This window comes from Eucyclogobius newberryi, unplaced genomic scaffold (genome assembly GCF_026437365.1).
Source record: "Eucyclogobius newberryi isolate DKJ021-1_F unplaced genomic scaffold, fEucNew1.0.hap1 SCAF_19, whole genome shotgun sequence".
Taxonomy (NCBI): domain Eukaryota; kingdom Metazoa; phylum Chordata; class Actinopteri; order Gobiiformes; family Gobiidae; genus Eucyclogobius; species Eucyclogobius newberryi.
Genome location: NW_027315823.1, coordinates 327344 through 344819, shown reverse-complemented (window position 1 = coordinate 344819; position 17476 = coordinate 327344). Strand labels below are relative to the sequence as shown.

The window sequence follows — 17476 nt, the reverse complement described above, 5'->3', positions numbered from 1 at the left end:
ACTCACTGCGGTGAATAATGACGATGCTCAGGAGGCGTTACAAGAGTTAAAATGAACTAGTTCTGTTTTTCAAGATGTTAAGACGCGAAACGCTAAACGAACAGCATCTTTAACAATACTCCAAATGTCACGATAAACAGGAAGTTGAAACCCATGAATCAATATTGTGTTGGTTATTGAAACCCAGCAATAGTAACATTAATCTGCAAAAACATGTAAACCCATTTTGATGATTTGAGACGTTGATCCCAGACGTTGATCCCAGACGTTGATCCTAGACGTTGATCCTAGACGTTGATCCCAGACGTCGATCTCAGACGTCGATCTCAGACGTCGATCCCAGACGTCGATCCCAGACGTCGATCCCAGACGTCGATCTCAGACGTCGATCTCAGACGTCGATCTCAGACGTCGATCTCAGACGTCGATCTCAGACGTCGATCTCAGACATTGATCTCAGAGGCCTGGCGCAGACACTGGGAGGACAGGGTGGGGATGTCCTGTCGGCTGATCTCGTTCCCGTCCAAGCGAAGGGTGCGGAGTTTGGAGAAGTTAGAGACGTCCACGACGCTGCAGAAGCTCCCCAGAGTGAACTCTACACCAGAGAAGAGGGAGAACTGTCAGAGAACTGTCAAAGAACTGTCAAAGAACTGTCAGAGAACTGTCGAAGAACTGTCAGAAAACTGTCAGAAAACTGTCAGAGAACTGTCAAAGAACTATAAGAGAACTGTCAAAGAACTGTCAAAGAACTGTCAGAGAACTTTCAAAGAACTGTCAAAGAACTGTCAGAGAACTGTCAGAGAACAGTCAGAGAACAGTCAGAGAACTGTCAGAGAACTGTCAAAGAACTATAAGAGAACTGTCAAAGAACTGTCAAAGAACTGTCAGAGAACTGTCAAAGAACTGTCAAAGAACTGTCAAAGAACTGTCAAAGAACTGTCAAAGAACTGTCAAAGAACTGTCAGAGAACTGTCAAAGAACTGTCAAAGAACTGTCAAAGAACTGTCAGAGAACTGTCAGGGAACAGTCAGAGAACAGCCAGAGAACTGTCAGAGAACTGTCAAAGAACTGTCAGAGAACTGTCAAAGAACTGTCAAAGAACTGTCAGAGAACTGTTAGAGAACTGTCAAAGAACTGTCAAAGAACTGTCAAAGAACTGTCAGAGAACTGTCAGGGAACAGTCAGAGAACAGCCAGAGAACTGTCAGAGAACTGTCAAAGAACTGTCAGAGAACTGTCAAAGAACTGTCAAAGAACTGTCAGAGAACTGTTAGAGAACTGTCAAAGAACTGTCAAAGAACTGTCAGAGAACTGTCAAAGAACTGTCAGAGAACTGTTAGAAAACTGTCAGAGAACTGTCAAAGAACTGTCAAAGAACTGTCAGAGAACTGTCGGAGAACTGTCAGAGAACTGTCAAAGAACTGTCAGAGAGACGTAGTCTCTTTCTCTCTCTTTTACAGTATAGCATAAAACACATACTTTGAAGACGTACATCTACAGAACACGTACGATTACAGAAGACGTACATCTACAGAGGACGTACGACTACAGAAGACGTACATCTACAGAAGACGTACGACTACAGAAGACGTGCAACTACAGAAGACGTACATCTACAGAAGACGTACATCTACAGAAGACGTACATCTACAGAAGACGTACAACTACAGAAGACGTACATCTACAGAAGACGTACAACTACAGAAGACGTACGACTACAGAAGACGTACGACTACAGAAGACGTACGACTACAGAAGACGTGCAACTACAGAAGACGTACATCTACAGAAGACGTACATCTACAGAAGACGTACAACTACAGAAGACGTACATCTACAGAAGACGTACGACTACAGAAGACGTACGACTACAGAAGACGTACAACTACAGAAGACGTACGACTACAGAAGACGTACGACTACAGAAGACGTACATCTACAGAAGACGTACATCTACAGAAGACGTACAACTACAGAAGACGTACAACTACAGAAGACGTACGATTACAGAAGACGTACAACTACAGAAGACGTACAACTACAGAAGACGTACATCTAGAGAAGACGTGCAACTACAGAAGACGTACATCTACAGAAGACGTACATCTACAGAAGACGTACAACTACAGAAGACGTGCAACTACAGAAGACGTACATCTACAGAAGACGTACATCTACAGAAGACGTACAACTACAGAAGACGTACATTTACAGAAGACGTACGACTACAGAAGACGTACATCTACAGAAGACGTACGACTACACAAGACGTACGACTACAGAAGACGTACGACTACAGAAGACGTACAACTACAGAAGACGTACATCTACAAAAGACGTACATCTACAGAAGACGTACATCTACAGAAGACGTACATCTACAGAAGACGTACGACTTCAGAAGACGTACGACTACAGAAGACGTACAACTACAGAAGACGTGCAACTACAGAAGACGTACATCTACAGAAGACGTACTTCTACAGAAGACGTACATCTACAGAAGACGTACATCTACAGAAGACGTACGACTACAGAAGACGTACGACTACACAAGACGTACAACTACAGAAGACGTACATCTGCAGAAGACGTACGACTACAGAAGACGTACAACTACAGAAGACGTACAACTACAGAAGACGTACGACTACAGAAGACGTACATCTACAGCAGACGTACAACTACAGAAGACGTACAACTACAGAAGACGTACATCTACAAAAGGCGTACATCTACAGAAGACGTACATCTACAGAAGACGTACATCTACAGAAGACGTACGACTACAGAAGACGTACAACTACAGAAGACGTACGACTACAGAAGACGTACGACTACAGAAGACGTACATTTACAGAAGACGTACGACTACAGAAGACGTACGACTACACAAGACGTACTACTACAGAAGACGTACGACTACAGAAGACGTACATCTACAGAAGACGTGCAACTACAGAAGACGTACAACTACAGAAGACGTACATCTGCAGAAGACGTACGACTACAGAAGACGTACGATTACAGAAGACGTACATCAACAGAAGACGTACAACTACAGAAGACGTACGACTACAGAAGACGTACGACTACAGAAGACGTACAACTACAGAAGACGTACAACTACAGAAGACGTACAACTACAGAAGACATACAACTACAGAAGACGTACAACAACAGAAGATGTGTCGTCGTATAATTCGAGGGTGCAACACGTGCACTGTCAAATGTGAATCTAGTTTATTTGTAGTTTTGGCGAAGCTTTGATGCTGTCGGCCTGTTCAGAGTGTTGGCCTGTTCAGAGTGTCTGAGCACCTTTGATGCTGTTGGCCTGCAGGTACAGGTGCTGCAGGGTGCTGCTCACGATGGGGATGCGCTCCAGGCGGTTGAAGCTCAGGTCCAGCTCCACGAGGCCGCTCACGTTGAAGGTGTTCGGTGGAATCCCTTTGTCCGTGAGCAGGTTGTGGGACATCCGGACGTACTGCAGCTGAGAGAACCCGCCCAGGAACCCCTCCGGCACCGAGTGGATGGCGTTGGACTCCAGGTAGAGCTGGTGCAGGTGAGCGGGCAGCGGCTCCGGGATCTGAAGAGAGAAACACCATGGACACGGATGTGGAGAGACATTCAGCAGAGTGTGTTCTATTTATTCACTTTTATTTCACCAGGTGAGAACCCGTTGAGATTGAGCCGTCTTTTCTGAGGACGACACGATCTAAAAGAGTTACTTATACCTGTATTATTTATGTCTCACACACAAAACGTATTTTATTGTGAAGGTGCGAAGGAAGTGCTGGAGCGGTGAAGGTATAAGATGAAGGTATAAGATGAAGGTATAAGGTGAAGGTATAAGATGAAGGTATAAGATGAAGGTATAAGGTGAAGGTATAAGGTGAAGGTATAAGATGAAGGTATAAGATGAAGGTATAAGGTGAAGGTATAAGGTGAAGGTATAAGATGAAGGTATAAGATGAAGGTATAAGGTGAAGGTATAAGGTGAAGTTATAAGATGAAGGTATAAGATGAAGGTATAAGATGAAGGTATAAGATGAAGGTATAAGATGAAGGTATAAGGTAAAGGTATAAGGTGAAGGTATAAGGTGAAGGTATAAGGTGAAGGTATAAGATGAAGGTATAAGATGAAGGTATAAGGTGAAGGTATAAGGTGAAGTTATAAGATGAAGGTATAAGATGAAGGTATAAGATGAAGGTATAAGATGAAGGTATAAGATGAAGGTATAAGGTGAAGGTATAAGATGAAGGTATAAGGTGAAGGTATAAGATGAAGGTATAAGATGAAGGTATAAGATGAAGGTATAAGATGAAGGTATAAGGTGAAGTTATAAGATGAAGGTATAAGATGAAGGTATAAGATGAAGATATAAGGTGAAGGTATAAGATGAAGGTATAAGGTGAAGGTATAAGATGAAGGCATAAGGTGAGGTATAAGGTAAAGATATAAGATGAAGGTATAAGATGAAGGTTTAAGGTGAAGGTATAAGGTGAAGGTATAAGGTGAGGTATAAGATGAAGGTATAAGGTAAAGGTATAAGGTGAAGGTATAAGATGAAGGTATAAGGTGAAAGTATAAGATGAAGGTATAAGGTGAAGGTATAAGGTGAAGGTATAAGATGAAGGTATAAGGTGAAGGTATAAGATGAAGGTATAAGGTGAAGGTATAAGATGAAGGTATAAGGTGAAGGTATAAGATGAAGGTATAAGATGAAGGTATAAGATGAAGTTATAAGGTGAAGGTATAAGGTGAAGGTATAAGATGTAGGTATAAGATGAAGGTATAAGGTGAAGGTATAAGGTGAAGGTATAAGGTGAAGGTATAAGGTGAGGTATAAGGTGAAGGTATAAGATGAAGGTATAAGGTGAAGGCATAAGGTGAAGGTATAAGGTGAAGGTATAAGGTGAAGGTATAAAGTGAAGGTATAAGATGAAGGTATAAGGTGAAGGTATAAGATGACGGTATATGGTGAAGGTATAAGATGAAGGTATAAGATGTAGGTATAAGATGAAGGTATAAGATGAAGGTATAAGATGTAGGTATAAGATGAAGGTATAAGGTGAAGGTATAAGGTGAAGGTATAAGATGAAGGTATAAGGTGAAGGTATAAGGTGAGTTAATCCACTTCATCCACAGATTCTGGGATGTAATAACTTCAAATGCATTTTTCTTCTTCTTTTACTTAAGAAAATGTTGATGGAAACGTACAGAAGGATTTGATGTATCTAATTTTAACACACACACAGACACACACACACAAACACACACACACACACACTGGAGTGTGTGTATAAAGCATCATGAGGAAGTTGAACTCATTAAAAGAATAAAACACACAGTTCTTTTTCCTCAGACGTCGAGTCGTGTTTAATCCTCAGATTCTGACGATCGTGTTTAAAACCCAGAGTCTACATCGCGCTGTCATAACTTAATCTCACTTTATTCACATAAGAGCTTAATTGCCTTAACCGTCTGCCTCTTTTACATTATTAAGCAATGGTTTCCTGTTAATAGTGTTTCCATGGCGATACGAGGCTCACACAATGATACTTCTGACCGTGAGTGTATTTTGTAAGTCATTGGGAAACACATTAAACCAGTGTCTGTAACTTTAAAGACTTTCAACATCAGAGGCGGGGCCAATCAGGGAGCGGGTCAGAGGCGGGGCCAATCAGGGAGCGGGTCAGAGGCGGGGCCAATCAGGGAGAGGGTCAGAGGCGTGGCCAATCAGAGAGCGGGTCAGAGGCGGGGCCAATCAGGGAGCAGGTCAGAGGCGGGGCCAATCAGGGAGAGGGTCAGAGGCGTGGCCAATCAGAGAGCGGGTCAGAGGCGGGGCCAATCAGGGAGCGGGTCAGAGGCGGGGCCAATCAGGGAGCGGGTCAGAGGCGGGGCCAATCAGGGAGAGGGTCAGAGGCGTGGCCAATCAGAGAGCGGGTCAGAGGCGGGGCCAATCAGGGAGCGAGTCAGAGGCGGGGCCAATCAGGGAGCGAGTCAGAGGCGGGGCCAATCAGAGAGCGGGTCAGAGGCGGGGCCAATCAGGGAGCGAGTCAGAGGCGGGGCCAATCAGGGAGCGAGTCAGAGGCGGGGCCAATCAGGGAGCGAGTCAGAGGCGGGGCCAATCAGAGAGCGAGTCAGAGACGGGGCCAATCAGGGAGCGGGTCAGAGGCGGGGCCAATCAGAGAGCGAGTCAGAGCAGGGGCCAATCAGAGAACCCTCTTTACCCCCTTTACTCTTAACCCAAATGACACATTTTTGAGAAGTAAAGTGTGAAGTACTTATACACGAGGTGAAGTACTTATACACGAGGTGAAGTACTTATACACGAGGTGAAGTACTTATACTTACAAGGCTTGTTCGAATACTGTTCAGTCTTGAGTATCTTTGTTTTAGCGTTTCATATTCTACAATTTGAAATAATAATTATGTAAATGAGATCATGTTCCATCAGGTTCAGTCCGTACAGTGAGATCAGGTGTTAGCGCCACCTGCTGCCAGCAACGGGAATGAAACATGAAAAACACAAACGCTCAAGCGCAACACGACCGCGTGAACATGAGTAATGAAGTGAATGACAATTATGAGATATATATATTACACATCCGATGACTCTGATGTGTGTCGTACCTGGGAGAGTTTGTTGCCGCTGATGTCGAGCAGAGTGAGCGACACCAGGTCCTTCAGAGACGAGCTCATCTCTGAGATGGTGTTTTCATGAAGATACAGGACGGTCAGGTTGTCCATCCCCTCGAAGTCTGCGGCCGTGATCTGCACAAACACAGACATTCAAGCAATTTATGGATAACGAGTGAAGTAAAGCTGTATGCAGACATATCAAAGCCCACTGCGTAACATTGAGACTACCTGCTGCTACTCTGGCTGTGACTGACCTGCACTGACCTGTTTATTCTTCTATTTACAATGAAGAAGTCAAGAAAAGTCTAGTTGTAAAAATACTGGATAAAATGGGTTGATTTGTGCTTAAATCGGTGCATCTTTCTCTGAGAACAGCTCCGTTTATGTCGAGATCGGCAGCGTTTTTAATAGTATTTTTGAGCTATGAAAAAACACCCGTAATTAAATAAAAACTTTTATTTTACCGGTAATTTACAAAAATATTAAAAAAAATATTGTGCCACCTTTTTACATTGTTTTCTTTTTTTTTTTTTTTAAATGAGCAAATATTTTAAACAAAGGATCGTAAAAACCTAAATGATGTGCTTCAGGTATGTGAGTGTTTATTGACCTTGTGGATGGCGTTGTGGTTGAGGCGCAGGTCGCGGAGGGAGCGAGGCAAACCGGAGGGAACGCTGCTCAGATTGTTGTGTTGCAGATACAAACGGTCCAGCGTCGCCAGCTTCAGGAAGGCCTAAGGGAAAGACCCAAAACACACAAAGATCCTGCAAACGTGTGGAGCCAAGAACATGTTTCCCCGAGTGACGTGAAGCACAAGAATAAGTTTAAGTTTTATTCAAACCAGGACCGAGTTTAGGTCCTGATTTGAAGCCAGTTTAGGTCCTGGTTTGAGCCCATTTTAGGTCCTGGTTTGAGGACAGTTTAGGTTCTGGTTTGAGCCCATTTTAGGTCCTGGTTTGAGGACAGTTTAGGTCCTGGTTTGAGCCCATTTTAGGTCCTGGTTTGAGGACAGTTTAGGTTCTGGTTTGAGCCCATTTTAGGTCCTGGTTTGAGGACAGTTTAGGTTCTGGTTTGAGCCCATTTTAGGTCCTGGTTTGAGGACAGTTTAGGTTCTGGTTTGAGCCCTGTTTAGGTCCTGGTTTGAGCCCATCTTAGGTCCTGGTTTGAGGACAGTTTAGGTCCTGATTGAGCCCATTTTGGGTCTTGATTTGAGCCCAGTTTAGGTCCTGGTTTGAGCCCAGTTTAGGTCCTGATTTGAGCCCAGTTTAGGTCCTGGTTTGAGCCCAGTTTAGGTCCTGATTTGAGCCCAGTTTAGGTCCTGGTTTGAGCCCAGTTAAGGTCCTGGTTTGAGCCCATCTTAGGTCCTGGTTTGAGGACAGTTTAGGTCCTGATTTGAGCCCAGTTTAGGTCCTGGTTTGAGGACAGTTTAGGTCCTGGTTTGAGCCCAGTTTAGGTCCTGATTTGACCCCAGTTTAGGTCCTGGTTTGAGGACAGTTTAGGTCCAGATTTGAGCCCAGTTTAGGTCCTGGTTTGAGCCCAGTTTAGGTCCTGGTTTGAGGACAATTTAGGTCCTGGTTTGAGCCCAGTTTAGGTCCTGATTTGACCCCAGTTTAGGTCCTGGTTTGAGGACAGTTTAGGTCCAGATTTGAGCCCAGTTTAGGTCCTGGTTTGAGCCCAGTTTAGGTCCTGATTTGAGCCCAGTTTTGGTCCTGGTTTGAGTACTGGTTTGAGGACAGTTTTGGTCCCTAATTCTCACCCTAAAATGTACAAATGATTATTCTGTTTGTTTGATTAATACATATTTATAAATGCTTTTATTATTTCCTTATTCATATGTGATATCAAGTTTATTTTTCATTTCGGCTGAAGTTGGTCGTTCCGTCAGTGGCTCATTATCTAAACGATAAAGAAAACGATAAAGAGTGACTTAGTTATTCTAAAATATGTTAATGTTTAATGTGTCACTCTATAGGACGTTTTTGATGATCAGATTTGTGTAAAATTGCACATCATAACTCTATTCTTGGGTCGTCTGTGTCAGCCAATCACAGCCTGCTTCCTTTGCTCCTGGACCAATCAGCAATCAAGATATTTATAAAACGGCGCTCTTTCTTGGCTCCGTCGTTCCCCCGCTGCAGACGTGTGCCATAATACAACCCTGTGATTAGCGTTTAACCCACTCCGGGGTGTAATTTTCAGACCAGTGCGCAACATAAGGGTTTTGTGGTGAAACAAAAATGTGGCAGTATATCTTTATAAATAGTAAATCTCTGTTATTACATTTAGGTGCTGTACAAACCTTCCCTTTACACATGTTTGCATTTTGAGCTTAGCTGTACATATTACTAAATGTGTTATGAAGGGAGGGTTTATGAACAGACCACATGTGACTAAAGAGTGAGTCTGCTCTGGATAAACGCTCAGACACATAAAGCACTTTGCACCTGGGACATTAGCCCATAGTGTCTGGAGCCCACTCAGACCAGATGGGCCGGCCCATGTTAGGAAACGCACCATGTGACACTTTATTTCAACTAAATGAAGTGTCGAGAGAAAGAGTCTGGACAAGTTTACAGGCAAATAATACCCGAAACATGTAGAAAAGCACAGTTTTGGTCTTGGTTTGAGGACAGTTTAGGTCCTGGTTTGAGCACAGTTTAGGTCCTGGTTTGAGCACAGTTTTGGTCTTGGTTTGAGCCCAGTTTTGGTCCTGGTTTGAGCCCAGTTTAGGTCCTGGTTTGAGGACAGTTTAGGTCCTGGTTTGAGCACAGTTTAGGTCCTGGTTTGAGCACAGTTTTGGTCTTGGTTTGAGCCCAGTTTTGGTCCTGGTTTGAGCCCAGTTTAGGTCCTGGTTTGAGGACAGTTTAGGTCCTGGTTTGAGCACAGTTTAGGTCCTGGTTTGAGCCCAGTTTAGGTCCTGGTTTGAGGACAGTTTAGGTCCTGGTTTGAGGACAGTTTAGGTCCTGGTTTGAGCACAGTTTAGGTCCTGGTTTGAGGACAGTTTAGGTCCTGGTTTGAGCACAGTTTAGGTCCTGGTTTGAGGACAGTTTAGGTCCTGGTTTGAGCACAGTTTAGGTCCTGGTTTGAGCCCAAGTTGACTAACCAATCAGAGAAACACATTTTAGAGCCACTTGATCCCAGACAAGTCCAGGACGGATCATTTTTTGTCCCGAACACGCTTCTGTCAAGTTCTGTTATAAAACTTATCCCAAAGCCCCAACTTTAACCACATCTGTTCATAAACATAACCTTAACCTGGTTGTGAAAAAAGATTTGTCAAAAATAAACATTTGCTAACATAGCGTCCAATGCAGAGTGGTGGGGGCGTGGCATCACTGGGGGGAAGGGAATACCCAGGAAACCATGGCATGGCACCATATTATAAAATTCACTAAACTGTAAAGCAGAAATGCTATACAAGAGTAAAAAGCATTTCCTTAACACCTTCTTCCCGATGGCGTCCGATCGGATCTGGTTGTGGTGCAGCATGAGCCACACCAGGCTGGAGGCGTTGACCATGGCAGAGTCGGGCACCGCAGAGATGTGGTTGTGCTGGAGGTACAGGTACTTGATCCTCTGTGGGATGGCGGGCATGGCAGTGAGGCCCCGCCCGTCGCAGTACATGGCCACAGGGAACGAGGGTGGACAGTCACACTCCTCTGGACAGTCTCCTCCCGAGCGGTCGGCCTGAAGAGCTGCCATCGCCTGCCCTCTGGCCCCGTACAGCCAGGAGAAGGGGTCAGGGCCCTGACACAGGCAGCACGGCAGGAGAGCGCAGAGGACAAGGAGCGAGACGGGAGACATTCTGGATCCTTCTGAGGCTCTGGGAACAAGTGAGACAAGAGTCTTTTACTTTGGGAACAGCAAAACTCCATTGGTACATAGTGCACTTTTAAATAAAGTACAAATATAACTTTTCTGCCCCCCAGTGGCCACAGTAGCTCAGTTAGAGACCAGTCCTGCTCTCGTCATAAAGAGCCGTCCGTTCCACACAGAAGAATGTGTGAAATTACAATAATAAACAGCAGCAAATCTACATGACATGAGTCTGAAATATGAGCCGGGCTTTGTGGAAGTTCAGCTCAATGAGCTGTTTCTGTCAGGAGGACGTCAAGGGTTTTTGAGACAATGGGAGTTTCTTCTGATTTGATTTGAGGAGTTTTCAGACCTGAACAGAAGATGGGCTCACAATGGCTTCTTCACAATGGCTTCTTCACAATGGCTGTGTTCTGTTTCCTTAGGCAAGACACTCCGCCTGCTTTCTATCTCGCATTAAAGAGTGAGAGTGCCCTCTGAATTCAGTGGCCAATATTGTAATCACATAATACTTCTATTATCTCAACACTGCCACAGGCTGGAGGACAATAGCAAAATAAATTGGTAAAAATAAATTGACAAAGAAGAGCTAAACCATCACTACACCAAAGTTACATTTAATGTGACAAAGCATCGCAAAACGTCAGCTTGTGTAAGGAAGAGTACAAGCTGAGACAGTAAAAGCCGTGTGGATGTGTAATACATGTGTAATACATGTGTAATACATGTGCAATACATGTATAATACATGTATAATACATGTGTAATACAACTTTTAATATTTGCTTTTTCTGAAACCGGCCTTAGAAATATGATACTTCAAACAAAAAAGTCAAATGGGCACTAAAAACACTGGACATCAAGGAACCACTCATACATTCATACATTCATACACTCATACATTCATACATTCATACATTCATGCACTCATACACTCATATATTCATACACTCATGTACTCATACATTCATGCACTCATACACTCATGCACTCATGCACTCATGCACTCATGCACTCATGCACTCATGCACTCATGCACTCATACACTCATGCACTCATACATTCATGCACTCATACACTCATACATTCATGCACTCATACATTCATGCACTCATACACTCATACATTCATGCACTCATACACTCATACATTCATGCACTCATACACTCATGCACTCATGCACTCATGCACTCATGCACTCATACACTCATACATTCATGCACTCATACACTCATACATTCATGCACTCATACACTCATACATTCATGCACTCATACACTCATACATTCATGCACTCATACACTCATACATTCATGCACTCATGCATTCATGCACTCATACACTCATACACTCATACATTCATGCACTCATACACTCATACACTCATGCACTCATACACTCATACATTCATGCACTCATACATTCATGCACTCATACACTCATACATTCATGCACTCATACACTCATACATTCATGCACTCATACATTCATGCACTCATACACTCATACATTCATGCACTCATACACTCATACACTCATGCACTCATGCACTCATACATTCATGCACTCATACATTCATGCACTCATGCACTCATACATTCATGCACTCATACACTCATACATTCATGCACTCATACACTCATACATTCATGCACTCATGCATTCATGCACTCATACACTCATACATTCATGCACTCATACACTCATACATTCATGCACTCATGCACTCATACATTCATGCACTCATGCACTCATACATTCATGCACTCATACACTCATACATTCATGCACTCATACACTCATACATTCATGCACTCATACATTCATGCACTCATACACTCATACATTCATGCACTCATACACTCATACATTCATGCACTCATACACTCATACATTCATGCACTCATGCACTCATACATTCATGCACTCATACACTCATACATTCATGCACTCATGCATTCATGCACTCATACACTCATACATTCATGCACTCATACACTCATACATTCATGCACTCATGCACTCATACATTCATGCACTCATGCACTCATACATTCATGCACTCATACACTCATACATTCATGCACTCATGCATTCATGCACTCATACACTCATACATTCATGCACTCATGCACTCATACACTCATACATTCATGCACTCATACACTCATACATTCATGCACTCATGCATTCATGCACTCATACACTCATACATTCATGCACTCATGCACTCATACATTCATGCACTCATGCACTCATACATTCATGCACTCATGCATTCATGCACTCATACACTCATACATTCATGCACTCATGCACTCATACATTCATGCACTCATACACTCATACATTCATGCACTCATACACTCATACATTCATGCACTCATACACTCATACATTCATGCACTCATACACTCATACATTCATGCACTCATACACTCATGCACTCATGCACTCATACATTCATGCACTCATGCACTCATACATTCATGCACTCATACATTCATGCACTCATGCACTCATACATTCATGCACTCATACATTCATGCACTCATACACTCATACATTCATGCACTCATACACTCATACATTCATGCACTCATTCACTCATACATTCATGCACTCATACACTCATGCACTCATACACTCATGCACTCATGCACTCATACACTCATGCACTAATGCACTCATATTTCCTGCTCAAGGGCACAACAACATTTTGCACCTGTGGGAACTGGGATCAAATCCCCGACTTGTCGTCAGCGAAACCGATCGCTCCAACTACAGCCAATCCAGGAGCAGGATTCAAACCACCAACCTTCAGATCATAAAACACTCACTCACACAAAAGGTTCTTCTCTCCAGACCCGTCAACTGAGAAAAGTAGACAAAAAAATCTGGACTCAAACTTTAGTAATTGTTGCTTAATTGTAAGTAATTGGTAAAGGTTAAATATTTTGTGTTTTGAGCCCGGGCCAATTAAATCCAGCACATTCTTTGCGATCCGTCTCCAGAGCCTTCACCCGTCCCCATCGTCCCCATCGTCCTCTGCTGCTGCTGTCATCATGTCCTGTCATCATGTCCTCATTCAGAGCATTTAGTCTTTCAGAGGACACATTTTCACATACCTGCGCCTTATAGTGGTCTTCTTGGTCCAAAATCAGCTCTGGGGACTGGAGGGACCCGACCCAAACCTCGTCCTCTCTGCTTCTCTCTCTCTCTCTCTCTCGCCTCCTCTTTAACTAATTCTTTCCAGCCCACTGTTCATTTTGTGCACCCCGTTTTCCCCCCTCCCACTGTTTTCTCTGGACCCTCTGAAGTGAACCATGAGGATTGTTCCCATCTGTAATTTTGGAGCGAGCCCTAAAATACATCATGTTTACTTAACATGAGTGGAAAATGGTTTGGGGCCAACTTGGAGTCTGGAAGGATGCAAACGTTCAAATGTAAAGCTAGACTATGTCATTTCAGAGGTGGTGTGCCAATCAAAACCAACTGGTGGTTTGAGATCCAATACGGGACTATACTATAGGCTTGTTTCTATGTAGGAGTTTGTGACAGAACATATGGAAGTAATAATGCTATAGACTTTTAATTCGCGTCACAGGCTCGACATAGACTCTCAAAGCATTAGACTGTAGTTATCAATCATTCCCTTCGACCACCACCATCACTCACACATCACATTCACACCAATGTGGGTGTGCTGCCCAAGGGCACAACAAACCACTGTCGCCCCAAATACTGTCGCTCCAATCGCTGTCGCCCCAAACGCTGTCGCCCCAAACACTGTCGGCCCAAACACAGTTGCCCCAGACGCTGTCGCCCCAAACGCTGTCGTACGAAACACTGTCGCAGGAAAAACACTGTCGCCCCAAAACGCTGTCGCAGGAAAAACACTGTCGCCCCAAACACTGTCGGCCCAAACACAGTCGCCCAAAACACTGTTGCCCCAAACACTGTCAGCCCAAACACAGTCGCCCCAAACACTGTCGCCCCAAACGCTGTCGCCCCAAACACTGTCGCCCCAAACACTGTCGCCCCAAACACTGTTGTACGAAACACTGTCGCCCCAAACACTGTCGCCCCAAACGCTGTCGCCCCAAACACTGTCGCCCAAAACACTGTCGTACGAAACACTGCCGCCCCAAACGCTGTTGTACGAAACACTATCACCCCAAACACTGTCGCCCCCCAAACACTGTCGCCCCAAACGCTGTCGTACGAAACACTGTCGTACGAAACACTGTCGCCCCAAACACTGTCGCCCCAAACACTGTTGCACGAAACACTGTCGCCCCAAACGCTGTCATACAAAACAATGTCGCCCCAAACATTGTCGCCCCAAACGCTGTCGCACGAAACGCTGTCGCCCCAAACACTGTCATACCTGTCGCCCCAAACACTATCGCACGAAACACTGTCGCCCCAAACACTGTCATACCTGTCGCCCCAAACACTATCGCACGAAACACTGTCGCCCCAAACACTGTCGCCCCAAACGCTGTTGCACGAAACACTGTCGCACGAAACACTGTCGCCCCAAACACTGTCGCCCCAAACACTGTCGCCCCAAACACTGTCCCCCCAAACACTGTCGCCCCAAACACTGTTGCACGAAACGCTGTCGCCCAAAACACTGTCGCCCCAAACACTGTCACCCCAAACACTATCGCACGAAACACTGTCGCCCCAAACACTGTCGCCCCAAACACTGTCGCCCCAAACGCTGTTGCACGAAACACTGTCGCACGAAACACTGTCGCCCCAAACACTGTCGCCCCAAACACTGTTGCCCCAAACACTGTTGCACGAAACGCTGTCGCCCCAAACACTGTCGCCGCAAACACTGTTGCACGAAACGCTGTCGCCCCAAATACTGTCGCCCCAAACACTGTCGCCCCAAACACTGTTGCCCCAAACACTGTCGCCCCAAACACTGTCGCCCCAAACACTGTTGCCCCAAACACTGTTGCACGAAACGCTGTCGCCCCAAACACTGTCGCCGCAAACACTGTTGCACGAAACGCTGTCGCCCCAAATACTGTCGCCCCAAACACTGTCGCCCCAAACACTGTTGCCCCAAACACTGTCGCCCCAAACACTGTCGCCCCAAACACTGTCGCCCCAAACACTGTTGCACGAAACGCTGTCGCCCCAAATACTGTCGCCCCAAACGCTGTCGCACGAAACGCTGTCGCCCCAAACGCTGTCGCCCCAAACGCTGTCGCACGAAACGCTGTCGCCCCAAAGACTGTCGCCCCAAACACTATCGCACGAAACACTGTCGCCCCCAAACGCTGTCGCCCCAAACACTGTCGCCCCAAACGCTGTCGCACGAAACGCTGTCACCCCAAAGACTGTCGCCCCAAACACTGTCGCACGAAACACTATCGCACGAAACACTGTCGCCCCAAACACTGTCGCCCCAAACACTATCGCCCCAAACGCTGTCGCCCCAAACACGCCCCAGTATTGTGCCTCGATCTTGTCCCAATAAATAAATCAAATCTAAACAGGAATCAGCCAATGCTAACATTCGCGAGTTTTGTTTTGCTGAGTCGGCTCAACATACGTCGCCATCGCTGGAAATACGGCCGTTTATCACAAGAATCAGTCGTCGTTTGGTAAGAACGATCTTCAGTAAAAACAGATACAAACAGATCCACTTTTTATTGTCTTGGAGCCAAAACGAAGCTGGAGACACTTAAGACACTGGAGACACTTAAGACACTGGAGACACTTAAGACACTGGAGACACTTTTAGACGGGACAGATCCGCTTCAAATGAAACCAGTGGAAACATGGGGTAAAAAGACCTCTAGAAATACAAGTGCTTTTTACATGAATAACAAATAACCCAGTTTTTAGGAAAGCTTCATAAACAGAAGCACATGTTCTGTCTGTGGTTTTGGGCCTCTTCCTGTCGTCTGCTCTAACTCCCTCCAGATTATGACACTTTTCTTTTATTTAACACATTTTATTTTATGCCCTCCCTGTTTTTCTAATTACATTTCCATGTCATTGGATGTAAACATGCGGTTTACCTCAGAAGCAGTGAGTCGTGCTTCCTCTGCAGATTTACCACTCGAGCCCTCGGACCGAGCAGAGAAAAGAACACAAAGTATGTGGCACTTTCCAGCTCCGGAGCTGAAGCAGTAAAACTACATCAGGGGCAAAAAGTACCATGAAGTAAGAAGTGAAAGTTACAGTAGCTGATCACAATGATAATAATAATAATAAAATTATACATAATAATATATTATATATATTAATATAATGATAATAGTAATAATGCCTGGCATTAAGAAACAGCTTTTACAATGATTAAAACTACATAACTTGACTCCACACTTCCTCTTTAACTACAACTGCCCCGGGGCAGGCTGACTGAAGGGAGGCGGCCAATCTGGGCCATCAGCCACAAGAGCCACCACAGACAACATTCATAACAGTCCAGGGAGTTGAAGTGTCTTGCTCAAGGACACCGAAACAGTCAGAGTTGGAATTGATCTTCTGACCTTTGGGTTGTAATCCTGTCATGCTCAACATGTCTATTATTCATTCCTAAATCAGAATCTAAGGTGGATAGTTACATGAAACTGCCCCGGGGCTAAATGATGAGAATGTGGCGGGCCTTTTGGGCCAATGAGCTTTCTGACCTTTGTCTAACAAGAGTCTGAGCCTGTGTCTCAGTGGTAGAAGTGAAGTACTTTTACTCTCAAACCACACTCTCTGATTTAGGGCGAGCTGCCTCTCCGCAGATGTCAAGGGTCAGCAGCAGCGTTATGGCCGGATGACGGGGTCGTCACAGACATGGATGAAGCTTATCTGTACAAACTCAAACCAGATGAACTTTACTCTCATTATTTGTTTGTGCCATTTACGAGGTTTAAAACTGCGATTTCAACTGGAGCAAAGCACTTTTAGATGAAGAGTGAGGAGAAGACACAGGTCCCACAGACGCAGACGAAACGTGAAGAAGGTTTTAGCAGAATCTGTGGTATTTTGACTTC

General features: G+C 44.7%; 1 protein-coding gene across 1 annotated transcript; it reads right to left on the bottom strand.

Annotated features, from left to right (window-relative positions):
* Nucleotides 1-384: 384 nt before the first annotated feature.
* fmoda (fibromodulin a) lies at nucleotides 385-13706 on the bottom strand. The gene is made up of 6 exons (XM_072452769.1): nucleotides 13589-13706; nucleotides 10090-10468; nucleotides 7256-7378; nucleotides 6637-6777; nucleotides 3318-3585; nucleotides 385-595 (listed from the first exon to the last, which is right to left on the bottom strand). The coding sequence occupies exons 2-6, from the start codon at nucleotides 10447-10449 to the stop codon at nucleotides 444-446; spliced, it is 1044 nt and encodes a 347-aa protein (XP_072308870.1). The 5' UTR covers nucleotides 10450-10468; nucleotides 13589-13706; the 3' UTR covers nucleotides 385-443.
* Nucleotides 13707-17476: the final 3770 nt, after the last annotated feature.

What these genes read in the sequence shown, in the direction of transcription:
- fmoda (XM_072452769.1), bottom strand. Translation starts at nt 10,449, where the DNA reads ATGTCTCCCGTCTCGCTCCTTGTCCTCTGCGCTCTCCTGCCGTGCTGC. An exon ending in CGGACGCCATCGGGAAGAAG is followed by an intron (nt 7,379 to 10,089) that starts GTGTTAAGGAAA and finishes TCTTTCCCTTAG; the next exon opens with GCCTTCCTGAAGCTGGCGAC. An exon ending in GCAGGCCAACAGCATCAAAG is followed by an intron (nt 596 to 3,317) that starts GTGCTCAGACAC and finishes TCTCTGGTGTAG; the next exon opens with AGTTCACTCTGGGGAGCTTC.